Source organism: Brachionichthys hirsutus, unplaced genomic scaffold (genome assembly GCF_040956055.1).
Source record: "Brachionichthys hirsutus isolate HB-005 unplaced genomic scaffold, CSIRO-AGI_Bhir_v1 contig_796, whole genome shotgun sequence".
NCBI lineage: Eukaryota > Metazoa > Chordata > Actinopteri > Lophiiformes > Brachionichthyidae > Brachionichthys > Brachionichthys hirsutus.
In genome coordinates, this window is record NW_027180331.1 from 414,212 (window position 1) to 427,908 (window position 13,697).

Below are 13,697 nucleotides of genomic sequence, written 5' to 3' on the forward strand. Positions count from 1 at the left end.
CGTCCCCATCGCTGGTGCTTCTGAAAAATTCAAGAGAATTTTCAGTAAACACAAGAGTCCCATGCACTTCAAACCTGACAACACCCTGAGACAGATGCTGGTCCATCCGGAAGACAAAGCACCCAGACACAAACACAGCAACGTAGTGTTTGCTGTCCAGTGCAGTGAAGAGTGTGGCCACTTGGACATTGGGGAGACCAAACAACCGCCCCACAAGCGTATGGCTCAACACAGGAGAAACTCAGGAGTCCACCTGCACCTTAAACACACTGGAGACTCCTTTGAGTACAGTAATGTCCTGGTCTTACCCAGGGAAGACAGATGGATTGAAAGAGGAGTTAAAGAAGCCGTTTTTGTCAAACTGGAAAAACCATCCCTGAACAGAGGAGGAGGATTAAGACGCCATCTATCAGTAATATGCAGTGCAGTGTTGAGCTCTGTCCCCAAAATCTACCCCCCCAGCCACACCTGGGTGCAGGTGAACAAAACAGCTCACCTGAGGGTGGCTGAGAACAGCGACTGCCTTATGAACGTTAATGACTACTGAGGAGTCTTTTTGTCCTGGTGGTTTCTATCCTTTCTTTGTTTTCAGCAGGAGTCCAAGTATCTGGACTCTCTGCCAGCCAGTTAGAACTGAAGAAGCCTCTCGGATGAGAGGCGAAACGTCTTCAAACGAACTGAAACAAGTCCAGTCGATTCTTTGTGTTGGATGAGTGAGAACGTACGCAGAAAAGACTGAAAAGACATCTCAGGTTACTTCGGGAGCAGAAGGGAATACTTTCTGTAGATGAAGGTATGGGAGATGGTGTGTTTCTCTGTCAAGTGTTTGCATATGGGCAAGTGTCTCAAAGACCTCCGCTTCAAAATTCAGATATGTTCTGATTTCAGAAACAACAACATTGTGGCATTTCACACACACATGCTTTCGCAGCAATAAATTCTATACACCTGTGATATTTTGAAAATACCACAGTATTGCTCCGACAGCATTGGAATAAACAGCTTTAGGCCGATGCCAGTGGATGACAAGCATCAAGGCAGTGAGTGGAGTATTAATATTCTATTATGCTGTATTCAGGTCTTGTGTTTGTCTTCGCGTTAAACATACCCCCCCTTTAGATTGCACGCCCTCTTTCAAATTCAAATAAACTCAGATGACAATGTAAACAAGCAAACGACCTTTTCTGAAGCAGACGAAATACAATTGTTCAAATGTGTGCGACTGAAAAGTGTTGTGTTCTAAAACGCGTGCACAACACAGATAACACTATTTGCCCTTGTGGATGAAATTCCCCACTCTGTGAAAAAATTTCTCCAGCTTATTTTCGTGCTGTCCGCGTGCAGCTCGGGTGAGGTTGTGTTCAACGCCCACCTCGCCTCGGGGGAGGCGTTCACGTCTCTCCGTCGAGTGTTTCATTTCCATCGAACAAAAGGGCTCATATCTGCTGTAGAGGCGATTCTCGGTCCTTTGATCCTTTCTCCAGCTTCCAATGTCAAGGCCGGGCCTTGAGCTCTGGTCGAGAGCAGGGAGTCTCTTCTGCGCCGTCACCGTGGGAAGAGCGGTCTGTGGTGGATTTTGATGCTCCTCCACTCTGAATCTTGGATTTGAGTAGTTTAAATGGTCATCATCTAGTCGGCTCCGCTGGCGGTCAGAGGTGGACCTGATAGGGTGATTTGTTCTTTGATGAAGGCGTTCTTGTCCATATGATATTGCTTCCTCATCAGCCGTTTCATTGCCCACACTGCCAAGTGACTCCAGAGTTCCAATCGAATCCTCTTTTTTCTCTGGTATGTTCAACAAAGACTTTAATTTCTTTGAACTCTTCTTCAGAAAATGGTGAGAGCCCACATTGCTGGATTTCCCCATTAAATCCTTGTTGTTTACATGAATGGCGGCTGCAGACACAGTTCTGGTTGGAGGCACCTGCCAATTAGGAGCGGGACGGCCCTGTGTCTCAGTGATACCCTTGACATCGTAATGAGAGACAGAGCGCTGATCTTCATTGAGACTTGACCCGTATCCTCCATTCTGTGCGCCGATACCTGCTGCACTTCTATTGATTGGTGTCCTTGCCAAAGCTTTGTACACGTGACCTGACAGTTCATGTGGGGAGTCATGATTTGGATTTTCATCAGCCATGCTTTGCCTTTTCATCCAACTTTCTGCCCAGATGTCAGGCCTGTTGGTCATATGGCCTCCTTTAGCTCGGCCTAGGCTAGCATAGCCTGGCTGGTATGAGTTCCTTCCTGAACCATAGCTTTTGTTATTTTGAGAGTCATCCAAAATCTGCAGATTTTTCCTTTTTGACATAAAGTCTTCATAGTTCATTCTATTGTCATTTGCTGCTGCTGGATTCCACTGCATGGATGAGTAGTGCAAAGGAGCATTTGGTGCTGCAGCGGGTGTAACACCAAAGGAGGCGTTGTTGATGCGAGTCTTTACCTCCATCTGTTCTGGTATTGTGGACCTCAAAACAAGAGATGATCGCATTCTTCCTTGCATGAAGGAGCTAACTTTATCCAGTGGATCAAACTGGTCTAAATGGTCACAAGAGTCTCCGAATGGGATGTCAGCATGTTGGAAGTAGGACTCCAGCCTTAATCTGCGCATGAATGACCTGGATGTGTTCTCCATTGCGGGCATGTTCTGCTGCAGAGACAGAACCTGTTTGTGGTTGCCATCATAAGTCTGGTGTATATTTTGACCTCTGTTTTTCGATGGAACTTGTAAATAATTGTCCATAGAATAATTGTTTGAGACATGACCTGTTTCTCTTGCTATATTCCAGTTGCTTGCTCGTGGCCTGTAGTCCTGTGATGAATATCCATCTCGTCTCTCTCCAGCATAGCTGTGCCTTTTCAAGAAGTCCATTGCCTCTGTGGACTGATATTGTAGAATGTGGTCCTGACGAATGAGCCCATTCCCAATTAAGGGCCCCAGCGGCTTCGCGTCCTCTTCAAGATGCCTGTCATCAAGGTCTCTCATGCCTTTCCTTTCACACGTCTTCCTATAGACTGTGTCCAGCGTATGCCTCAGCTGGTCCCTCCGGTCAATTTTTAGGGCAGAATAAGTTTTTGGCACCATTTGTGGCCCGCGTGGGCCATTCCGTTCAAACAAACCCTCCAGGGGGGGCAGTTGAGCAGGCACACTTGACCGGGCAAAGAGTGTTCGAAACTCCTCGTCGTAGGATTTCACCAGCTGTCCTGTGATGACCTGCACCATGCTCAGATGGATCTTCTCAAATGACCAAGAGAAGCTGTGAACATAAACTCAAATGACTATCACTGGAACAGGGAGTAAACAAAGAGATCTCTGCAATATAAAATGATTGGGGTCACATCTAGCATGATCTTACTGAGGTAATGATCCATACATAAAAATAAAACACTTTGAACATGAAAACATTGTTCTCCTTTGAGGAGCTGTCTCCTCAGCATCTAGAAACCTGCTTTTCTTACTCTGAGGCAAGGAGCCACAAACAGCATCGATGATGAATAATGACAGCAATTCAGAAGCGAGTGACAGTAAATGTAACTCGGTGCTTTGAGAATTTACGCCTCAGTGGTCTCAACCACACCTCCATTTGTTCAGGCAGCAGTTTTATTTACCTGTATGAGCCAGAAATTGCTGTGTGGCAGTCGATTAAAAGGAATTTTTGCTGCATCGCCCCATGGAATTTGGCTCCTGATCGGCAGAGGTAAGTCTGCCCTTTCACCGTGCGCACCCTCATGTTCTGTGGTCAAAGACGGGAAAATCACAGCGAGACAGGATTTATTGCTGGTAGGATTTGCAGCAGAAGGCAATTGGTATAAGCATCTTAAATCATGCTCTGCATGTAAACATCAATATATTAATAAATATATTCATCATCATCATCATCATCATCATCGTAGGAATTTGAAATGTTGCATTTGTCCCCGGCCTGATTGTTAGCTTTCCCGGCATGTCCTTGCATGTTTTTGTGCATCTTTGACATCTGCCAGATGATCAATTATTTGTCAACAAAAATGTAGAAACGGCCCCATCTAGCTTTTGAAATGTGCCCTTCATTATGCTTGATTAACAGTCAGGCGTTTGTATGCAGTAAATTAGAGTCAAAGGCAAATGTATAACGAGAGTTGTGTTTGAGAGTTAGATCAGTCATTAAATATGAAGCCACCGGTTTACTCGGCTGAGTGTACAGATTGGTAATGGGGGGGGGGGGGGGGGCATAGCCATGCCATTCCATTGGGGACATTACACCGAATCTCACTGGTGATGGCCGAGCATCCAATCCAAACCACAGTCTGATCCTAACCTTAACCACACTATGAGAGTTTCAGTTTTACAAGCATAGTTGTTATTGTCACTTTGATAAACAAAGGTCTGAGTGTGACATCACAAGAAGAGAGCATTAAATGAAAGGTTTAAAAGAGAAACTTACTCTCATTTGTTGAAGTTTCACATCTTGATTTTCAGCCATTGTGAGGAAACCTTTCAAATGGTAACAGTCCAAGAGAATGTAGACCGGGACTCCTCGTATGGAGGCATCAACAACTTCTTTGAATATGTCAACATCAGTGAACATGTCCATCACAATGGCAACGACCTGCAAGGTCAAAGGTAACAAATGATAAGTTCAGCATGCCACAGAGTGGCGCTTTACTACGGGCAAGAGGCCCGTACACTCTGGATGAGACTCCAGCTCATCACAGGGCCACATGAAAGACAAACCAACACACAAGCTCACATTCACACCTATGGACATGGGACATGTTTTTGGAGATGGGTTAATCTCGTACTGTGACAATTAAAGTAATTAATTAAAACTGGACAACTGTCCAAAGTGCATTGGTGAATTGACATTACCGGTACATTTCTGTATAATTTACTTTATACTGCCCCTTAATAGAAAAAACCCACTGGTATCTATAAACTCTGAGTTAATGAGTGTGTTTGTTCATTCAACAACAAGGCTGTAACATGGCAGCAGGATAAATCTCACGGATTTTTAAACCACAGTCTGAACACGTCATGCCCTAATTTGATGACTAACGGATGCATCTTGAGATGCACGTGACTTTCAAGGTGCTGATAGTGTTTAAGGTTCTCAAGTTGCAAAACCAGATTTGGTCTTCTGCAGCTTCAGAAGACACTCCTTTTGCTGTAAACTGCCTTGAGAAAGAAAGGGTGTTTTTCAAAAGAGTTTCAACTCATTCCAGTCAATAAAGAGAATAACTGAGTCAATTTGCTGCTCTGGGAAAAGCTTTCCTCGGTCTGAGTGCAAAGTTTCGATCACCTGTCTTGCTTCTTGAATATTCTTTCGCACAACCTCTTTGATGGTGGGGCTGTTTTCTCTTGGGGGATGAAAGAGCAAATCTATATTTGTTTGCAATGTGTCCTGCATGACCACCGGCCACCCTAAATCCAAATCTGGTGCGTCCACGTCCGAGCACGTGGGCCAGTATGTCCCCGAGGATGACTGGTTGTCTATTGGACGAGCGATTTCTTCTTCGTCATCTTGAGGTGGGAGCGGTTCTACATTTTCAGAGATGAAGAGGATCTCTTCTTCTGACAGGAAACTCCCAATACGCTCCCCCTTTAGGAACTCCTGGTAGCATACTTTGCCGCTCTTCACTAGAAAATCGACCGCCAGGCGATAGGACTCTTTATAATGTGGTGGGATGAAATCCTCGGATGTCAACTCTCCCGTCAAGGACGACAACAGAGAAAACCTTGGAGACTCCATCAGTCCAGATTGCTTAGTTGGACCTGTCATAGATAATCAGAGTTAATGACACCTTGTGAGAGGTTCCTTTACATTGAAAGGTTGTAACGTCCAACAAACAAAAAAACAATAACATGGGAAGGTTTAATTTTTTAACCACAATGTGACGTAACTTAAATTTAAAATTACAAACTGCCAATAAAAAAAAGTTGCACCACTGTTTGAACAGTGTAATCGCACTGCTGCTCTTAGCAGTTATTCTAAAAGACACAAAGTGTGACAGTTTTTACAACGAGAAGAACAACATCATGGGGAAGGAGGATCAACACTAGAAATTAACCATAAAGATTCTGACATCATTGAGAACATCTCAAAATTTCAGATCTGCGAATTTGAATTTCAATATTACTAGTTTTATTATAGTCAATTTGTATAGACTGAATTGATTGATATATGTTGCAAAATGCAATACTTGTTTCAAAGAAGGCAGCAGAAGCTTCTATTTAAACGCAGGCTTCAAACACGCTATTGCATATTCATATTGTGTAATCTTTCCTTCCCTCTTCGTTTCTTGTTTAATTTCAGGTGTTGGGATTATCTTCAAACAAGCCATTTCATGAAAAGTGAGTCATAGTTGTCTGATGTTGAACCTGTTCAACGTCAGTATTTAAGATGACTGGCAGCTCACACCCAAAGAGCAAATGGTTGTAGCACCTGTAAGTGCGTCTGAAAGTTTAAGTGGGGACAAACACGTTTGCGTTTGTTGTCTTCAGTAAACGTATGATGGGCTAAAGTCTGTGATAACCAATAGAAGGATCAAAATCCACACAGCCAGTAAAACCACTGCTGTCAACCTAAAGCTTTTTTGAAGACTGACACCTAATGAACTAGTTTTCATATTTCCTTTCCTTACACATACACTTCCATCCGAATGTTTTCACTTGCATACGCAACACATATTTTTTATTATCAATCCTCAGTCCTCAATGGATGAAAGCTAACTTGCACTGCAGGTGTCTACGGAGGATATTTTAGACAGCGTGCCTCAGAAATCATTCATTTAGGAGATTTTCTTAACGTCTAAAAAAAATAAAATTGTTTATTCTGTGACATTTCCTTTAAAGGTGAATTTAATATTCATACAGTTTACTGAATATTTTGTCCTTATTTATATAGAATCTGAAAAAAGAACGGAAAATACAGAAAACAAATAGCGTATACCAAGTCTTTATGCCAAGTTGAATCTGCCTGCACCACCCCAGCTCTTTGCTGAAGGCTTCTCAGGCCTATCAACGTCACAACAAGATATTAACAACGGACATTGTCACATGTTCCGTAACAGAAACTTACATGAAGGCTGCGAATGATGTGAAAATCCTCTTCGTTGCTCCCAGGATGGCCTTCTCAGATTTATGCGTGCTCATGTGAGGCGCTTTGCTCAGTATTACGGAGTATTGAGCTACTGTACAAACCAGCTGCAGGACACAAAGACAAGGATTCTGCAGAAAGAGGGTGTGGATTCCAGTTTTGACATGCAAAGTGGGTCTGGCTCGAAACCTGCTAGCAGGTAAGTCAAAAACCTGTTTGAGAGATTTAGCCACTCCCCCCTCCCGTCTCCAGGGACCAAAGTTCATGCTGTTGAAAATCAAGATCATAAAAGACATAAAGAGGCCTTTGATGAATGGCAACAATCTATGCTTCCACATCAGAGGCCATTACACACGCATGCAGACTCCCTTACACACATGATACACAAAAACTCGTACATTTAAATACTTTCATTTCACTTCAGATCCACACACATAAATATACTATCTAATACAACAGATGTCATATGATAGGGTTAATTTAGGATTATGGTTAGGATTCATTCGTGTCTGTCTGTTAGCAACATAACTGAAAAAGTTACAGATGAATCTTGATGACATTTTCAGGAAATGTCGGGAATGTTAGCAAGAACAGATGATTACATTCCGGTGATGATCCAGAAGAGATCCTGGATTCTGGACTACTTTGAAATTTTCATTAACATTAAAGTCAATGGAGCTTCAAAATCTACTTAGCGGTGATGATGATGAATATGACGATGAATAACATTAGATAGAATGTTAGAGTACAAGTACCATCAAACAGTAGCATGTATTACAGTACAAGTACAGTACAGTCAAATATCCTGTCTAAGAGGAGCCTTTCAAAAAAGCCCTTGAACATAAAGAATGTGATTAAGACATTATTATTAACACCAACATGGAAGTCCAACCCCTTTTTCACACAGGGTAACATGCGTATGATTGCTGACCCCTAAATGTTGCTGTTTATTACAGCATATTGTGAAATGTGAACGTTTAGGAGTGTGAGGAGAGTGAAATGCTTATTTTTATTTAACTTTTGAAAGTGCAAGGCTATCTGTTTCTCCTCCTACTCTTTGCTCTGCTCAGTAACTTCAAGCTCCAACCCAGGGGTCACCAACATGACTTTAACACAATCAGTTTCTGGACAGAGATGAATATCATGAGTTATGAACAACATATAATTTAAGGTAAATTGAACCAATTTGTTCTTTCAGAAGTGTTTACCAAACTTGGTATCAGGGGACTTAATGATCAAGCTACTGGATCACAGAATGCAGCGACGGAGACATGAATAAAAGTTCAACAAAAACACTTTACTCATATAGTCAAAAGGGAAATACAGAAAATCACAAAACACAAACTCATTATACTAAAAAGAATTAAGGCTTGGACTGGCTAAGGTCCCCGAAAATAAAAACTAAACTCTACGCAACAAGCAGGAGCTGGAAAAGAGACTAATCCTTGTGTGTGATATCCGTTTATTACTGGTATCTGATGATCGTAATATGATTCCAAGAACAGACAATCATATTTTTAATTTAGCGGGTCCTTTCTTTGTAAATGTGTTTTTTAGGAATCATATTTTTGAGATTGTCATTTCTTCAGTCTTTTTTTTAAAATTCTAATCATTTATCCTTGGGTTTTTAACTCAATACATGTCAGTAATATATTAATAGCTGTGCCCCCTGGGAGTGACTATAAGAGGAAATCAGGAAATTAAAGTATAGCAATAATTATGTGATAAATAAGGTAAAATATTTTACGAGACAAAATTAATTTGTCAAAGTACTGTAGATAACATGCGTCACTATCTTCCAAATGAATAATTTAATGATAAGCATTGTTGCGATATTTTAATATGCATCATAGAGTGTGGTTATTAAGTGGAAATTTCAAAAGATGCTTCATAATGATTTGCCAGGAGGCACGAAGAAGAAGATTTCTGCACCATCGTTAGATTGTCTCTTGAATCTGGGTGTGTGTAGATTAAGTTACGGGGAGTTTCTTCTCCTGGAGCGTCCTGAGAGCGACTCACCTTTTGTAACACCTCATCTCAGCTCTATGCATCCTCAGGCTGCTCGTGGCTCCTCATGTCATGTCATTGTGTTTTCACGCTTCCAGCAAACACAGAGTGAGATTTTGATTGTCATCTGCATGGCACTGATCACTGCATAATGGCAATGCTAACAACACAGCTGATGAATTTGTCTTCTGACTGTAAAAGACAAATGTTTGGGGATTTTTAAAAGAGTTAAAAACTTCATAACCAGAAAATGTGATTTTTAATATATATAGTTGTTTTGGTATAGTTGTCTTGAGTACGGTACTTAGGGTTTCATGAAAAGAAAAACGCGCATTTTGGAGAAGAAGAAATAAATTATTTTGGAGAAGAAGAAAAAAACAGCAAGCACCATACATTTCTCAGGTGACAGTTTTTTATGCTACTTTTTTCCACAATCAGTAATTACTGTATCCCATCTGCACAGATTACAGGAGCAATCCTCCGCCTCATGTTTTACAACCTCTGGATGATGTCATCCTGTGGGATGGCAGCCCACTCTTGAGTCAGACATGCCTGTAGAGAGTAGGTCCAGAAACAGTAACCCAGCACAATCAATGTGGCTTGTTGGGGTCCTGGGTTGTCTTTTTATTTAACGTAATGCAGGCCTATTTTGGGTGCCAGTAGTCTTTGCTGCTGTGGCTGTTCTGGGCCTGCTTCTGGCACAAAGCAGACAGATATGTCTGCAATCTGCACTGGAAAGAGACTGGGTGGCGTTCCTTTGGAAACCCAATGATGGTGTAGGTTTGCTGCTGTGGAATGTGAGCATTCACCAGACTGGGGACCGGTCAGGAGGATTGTCACACCTACCACATGCCGATGCTGACAAATTTACAGAACACTCGCAGAGGTAATTCTCTTCTTAATTTCTGTCATGGGTGGCACGGTGGCGCAGTGGGTCGTACTGTTGCCTCACAGCAAGAAGGTTCCAGGTTCAATTATTTTCTGTGCAGAGTGTGTATGTTGTCCCCATGTCTGCATGTGTAGGTTCTGTCTGGGTTATCTGGCTTCCTTCCACCACCAAAAACATGCAACTTAGGTTGGTTACAGTAAAATTGTCCATATTATATATATTTGTAAATATATATATATATATATATATATTATTGTAAAATAATGAAATAAAAAAAACTGTTGCTGTACAAATAATTCATTCAGAAAAATGTAAAAAAGAAATCAGTCTTTTTAAGCTTCGATAACACTGGTCATTAATAAATATTATTGTTTGTTTTATTGTTGTACACTTAAAATAAAATTTGAGATGAAAAATAATAGAAAACTCAGAATAACCTCAGGGAAAAAATACAAATCAAATCAAACTCACTCGTAACACAAGTCCGAGTTCACTTTCTGTGTGAGTACAGCTTTTAGCTTCAAGGCCAGAATGAGAGCTCCACCTCTTTGTGCAAATTTGGATTAGCTTGGAGTCATGCAGCGTGATAGCTGCCATTTACCTGTTCAGGAAAGATAAAGACTGTGACAGCTGAACATCAACATGTTATTCTGGTGTTTTGACGCTCCAGAATTTGTAGCATTCTGCATACATTTATACTCCTTACATTATAGGATTGTTTTGATTTGATATTTAGTTTCTATTATGAGGAAAATTAGTCCAGGTGCTGATAAAGCCAAACAGAAATATGACATGAACAGAGAGGTTTTAAACACATTATTCTGATGCTACCTGGTTGAGTATTACTGTGTGAAAACAATAAAAAAGAGAGTGAACCAAGTGTGTCAAAGGAAAAATCAGTGAAGTCACTGAAGTTTCCCTGAAAGTAACAATAATGTCAATACAAAAAGCACTTTAACACCAAGTGTGACTGTTGGTTTTTGTATTAAGTCACAGTTAAACAGTTTTCTGTCAAACTAGCTTTTGCCATTTTTAAAAAACACTTTATCTTAGAAATTTCAAAATGAAACAAAATAGCATGGCAACCAACCAGTTGTTGTATTTATAGAACGATTCCGTCATCAGTCACCTTCAGTTGCTTCTCTGGCTTCATTTCCGAGAATTCCTTTCAATTGGAGGCTTATTATTTAGACTTAAGAGCATCTAAGTGCTTCAACAACTGCGGACGTGGGATGACTGTTAAAATGTCGGCATGCTCATATGCGGTTAATCCTTTACAGTCCACAACAAATTTGACTAGATCTTCTATTATTAGTAGTAGTTTTAGAGCAAAGGTAACACAAACAAGCGTCTTTTTCCTCTCTGTAGTCTGAGCAGTATCCCTGGCCTGTAGGTGTATATAATATACAGACATTTCTATGTCTTGTTTGTGTTATATGATAGACTCGCAGACACAGGAATGTTCCCACAGTTCAGGAAGGCTGTTAATTGTTCAGCTATTTGAAGAAGGGTTGAGTAACAGGATTGAGTCACAAGGTCTGCCTGCGGAGGCGGACCTTGTGACATGAGTGACACAGGAAACCAGGTAGACAGACAGAGGATGAACCTGAGACACAAGTCAGAACAGAGTTACTCTGCCTGACATCATGCACACATAGATGAAGGGATAATAATACAACATTGGTTTTATATAAATCTTGTCTGGACACTCAAAGATGCGTTACATTGTGCATTATTGCACTATTGTAGCCACAGCTGCCCTGGGGTAGACAGAACTGCCTTGGGGCAAACTGAAAACTGACTGACTGACAAAAGCTGCCAATTTGTTGAGTGTGAGAAAGAGAAAATCAGACGTTTGCATGCGGGTCCATCAGCAGGAGAGAACGTGGGATCGATCATCCATAAAACATCCTGGGGAAAGCCCGGTTTAAAATCCAGAAGTAATTACAATCTGTCTACAAAAAAATGGATGTTTAAACTATGAAATGTTTGGATTATTTTCTGATCAGCGGTTTATGGTTCTTATAAATGGATGTTCATTTTAAAGTGAGAGGAAGCGCTGCAGGCTGTCAGCATTACTGTAGCCTGATGTTTGATCAGCTTTGATGCACACTTCATGTCACACCTCTGTTTTTGAGGGCAACGGAGTTCAAGACCACAAAGTGGGAGTGCAATGTAATTGGCCATCTAGTCGTTGCCATGGATACTAACATTTTGAAAATTGCTGGCCGTCTAAGAGTCTGAAATTGATGGACGACAGCTCCTTAACCTCGGTGCACATGGGGATAACCAAGCTATCAGATAGTAGCTATTGAGAATGTAACAATACATGTCGCTTCTTCTCAGCTGCGCCACCAAAAGTAAAAGTTATGGCTGACCCACTATATTGTAATGTTTAAAAGCACAAGACAGAGCGGTTACGCCTCCACCAAACAGGTTCAACCACACGCAGACACACAAAACATCACAGTCTGTGTGAGGAGGAAGCTCGAAGTCTCCACACCCACTGATCGGGAGTCTGGTGCGTTTCCTCCTGCAACATCAGTGCATTCCAGAACTGTTTTCTGCATTAAATCTGCTGTGTCAAAGCTATAATTTTTTTTAAATGTGTGTCACAATAGCATATTATATAATTTATCAGCACAGTAGTTGATGCAGACAATAGCATTAATCAGACAAGAAAGACAAGCTACTTTTTTCATGTGGATCTGTCGGATTTAATGACTCACTGACTAAAAGTCTTTATTTAATGGCCAATAAGCAACGAATCATCAGAGCGTTACCTCCTAATGAGCCTGAATGAGACGCCTAATTGGAGAGACGTGAATATTTGTGGGTCAAACCTGATTGTGAGACGGCATGTGGAAAATCTTTGAATGCACTTTCTGATTTTATAGACATAAACTCACAAAAAAAAAATCAGATTTTTTGCCACATTAAATATCAAATAGGAAACAAGAAGCAAGAAATGTCATTTTAAAATAATCTTTACCTTTTGGTTTCCTTAAATGTGTAACCTATTGCTGCTGTGGAAGGTTATCTAAGAGACTAAGACACTTTTTAAAGGTGCGACAGCTCACACTAATTTGTTTTATCCCCTTTCAGTTGCTGGAGGCTAGTAGCAGCACTGGTAATCTGGGTGTTGGTGTCCCCCTTTTTGAGAGAACTGGGTATACGTGTTACGTATCCGGGTAGTTGGCATTTCATTGTTTACATTTTTTTATTTGGAGGGATCCCCTTCCCTTCTCTCCAGTGGGCCCTAGCTCTCACTCCGTTTCCCTTCCTCCTGCCTGTATGAATGGAGTTTTTACATCTGTGATGATGATGATGTTGATGATGATGAAGTGCACCGTGTTCAACATTGAACCGTATCTTTTGCCCTGGGTGAAATGATCATGTGCATTCTTAAAGTCAGGGTGTTTTTGAAACAAAAATGATTTTCAGGGTGAAATTACCAGGGTGGCTTTGTTGGACAACAGATGACTTTACTTGACGCTGACTGTGATTGTAGAGTAATAATCTCATCCTTGTCCGTGACATAATCAGCAACAACACGGCAGCACTTCATGCTGATGAGCTCAGGGTAAACGCAATATCAAGATATCTTTAGAACTGCTTCAACATTTCTTGACCTTGATTATGAGTGCATGTTAGGTCCACAGGAGGAACTGGATGTTCTGACTGCATCGCTCTCCTGCGCCCCTTCAACTCTTATTTGCCCAAGA

General features: G+C 41.2%; 1 protein-coding gene across 1 annotated transcript; it reads right to left on the reverse strand.

Annotated features, from left to right (window-relative positions):
- Positions 1–1,267: 1,267 nt before the first annotated feature.
- LOC137913007 (protein FAM83B-like) lies at positions 1,268–5,735 on the reverse strand. Its single transcript, XM_068757140.1, has 4 exons — positions 5,280–5,735; positions 4,425–4,589; positions 3,610–3,734; positions 1,268–3,257 (listed from the first exon to the last, which is right to left on the reverse strand). Exons 1-4 carry the CDS (start codon positions 5,727–5,729, stop codon positions 1,268–1,270), a joined length of 2,730 nt encoding a protein of 909 aa, XP_068613241.1. The 5' UTR covers positions 5,730–5,735.
- Between the last annotated feature and the right edge of the window lie 7,962 nt (positions 5,736–13,697).

Excerpts from the sequence above, each read along its gene's own strand:
- LOC137913007 (XM_068757140.1), bottom strand. The coding sequence starts at position 5,729 with ATGGAGTCTCCAAGGTTTTCTCTGTTGTCGTCCTTGACGGGAGAGTTG. Across the intron at positions 4,590-5,279 it reads ATATTCAAGAAGCAAGACAG|GTCGTTGCCATTGTGATGGA; the intron begins GTGATCGAAACT and ends TTGACCTTGCAG. Across the intron at positions 3,735-4,424 it reads TGAAACTTCAACAAATGAGA|AACATGAGGGTGCGCACGGT; the intron begins GTAAGTTTCTCT and ends CTTTGACCACAG.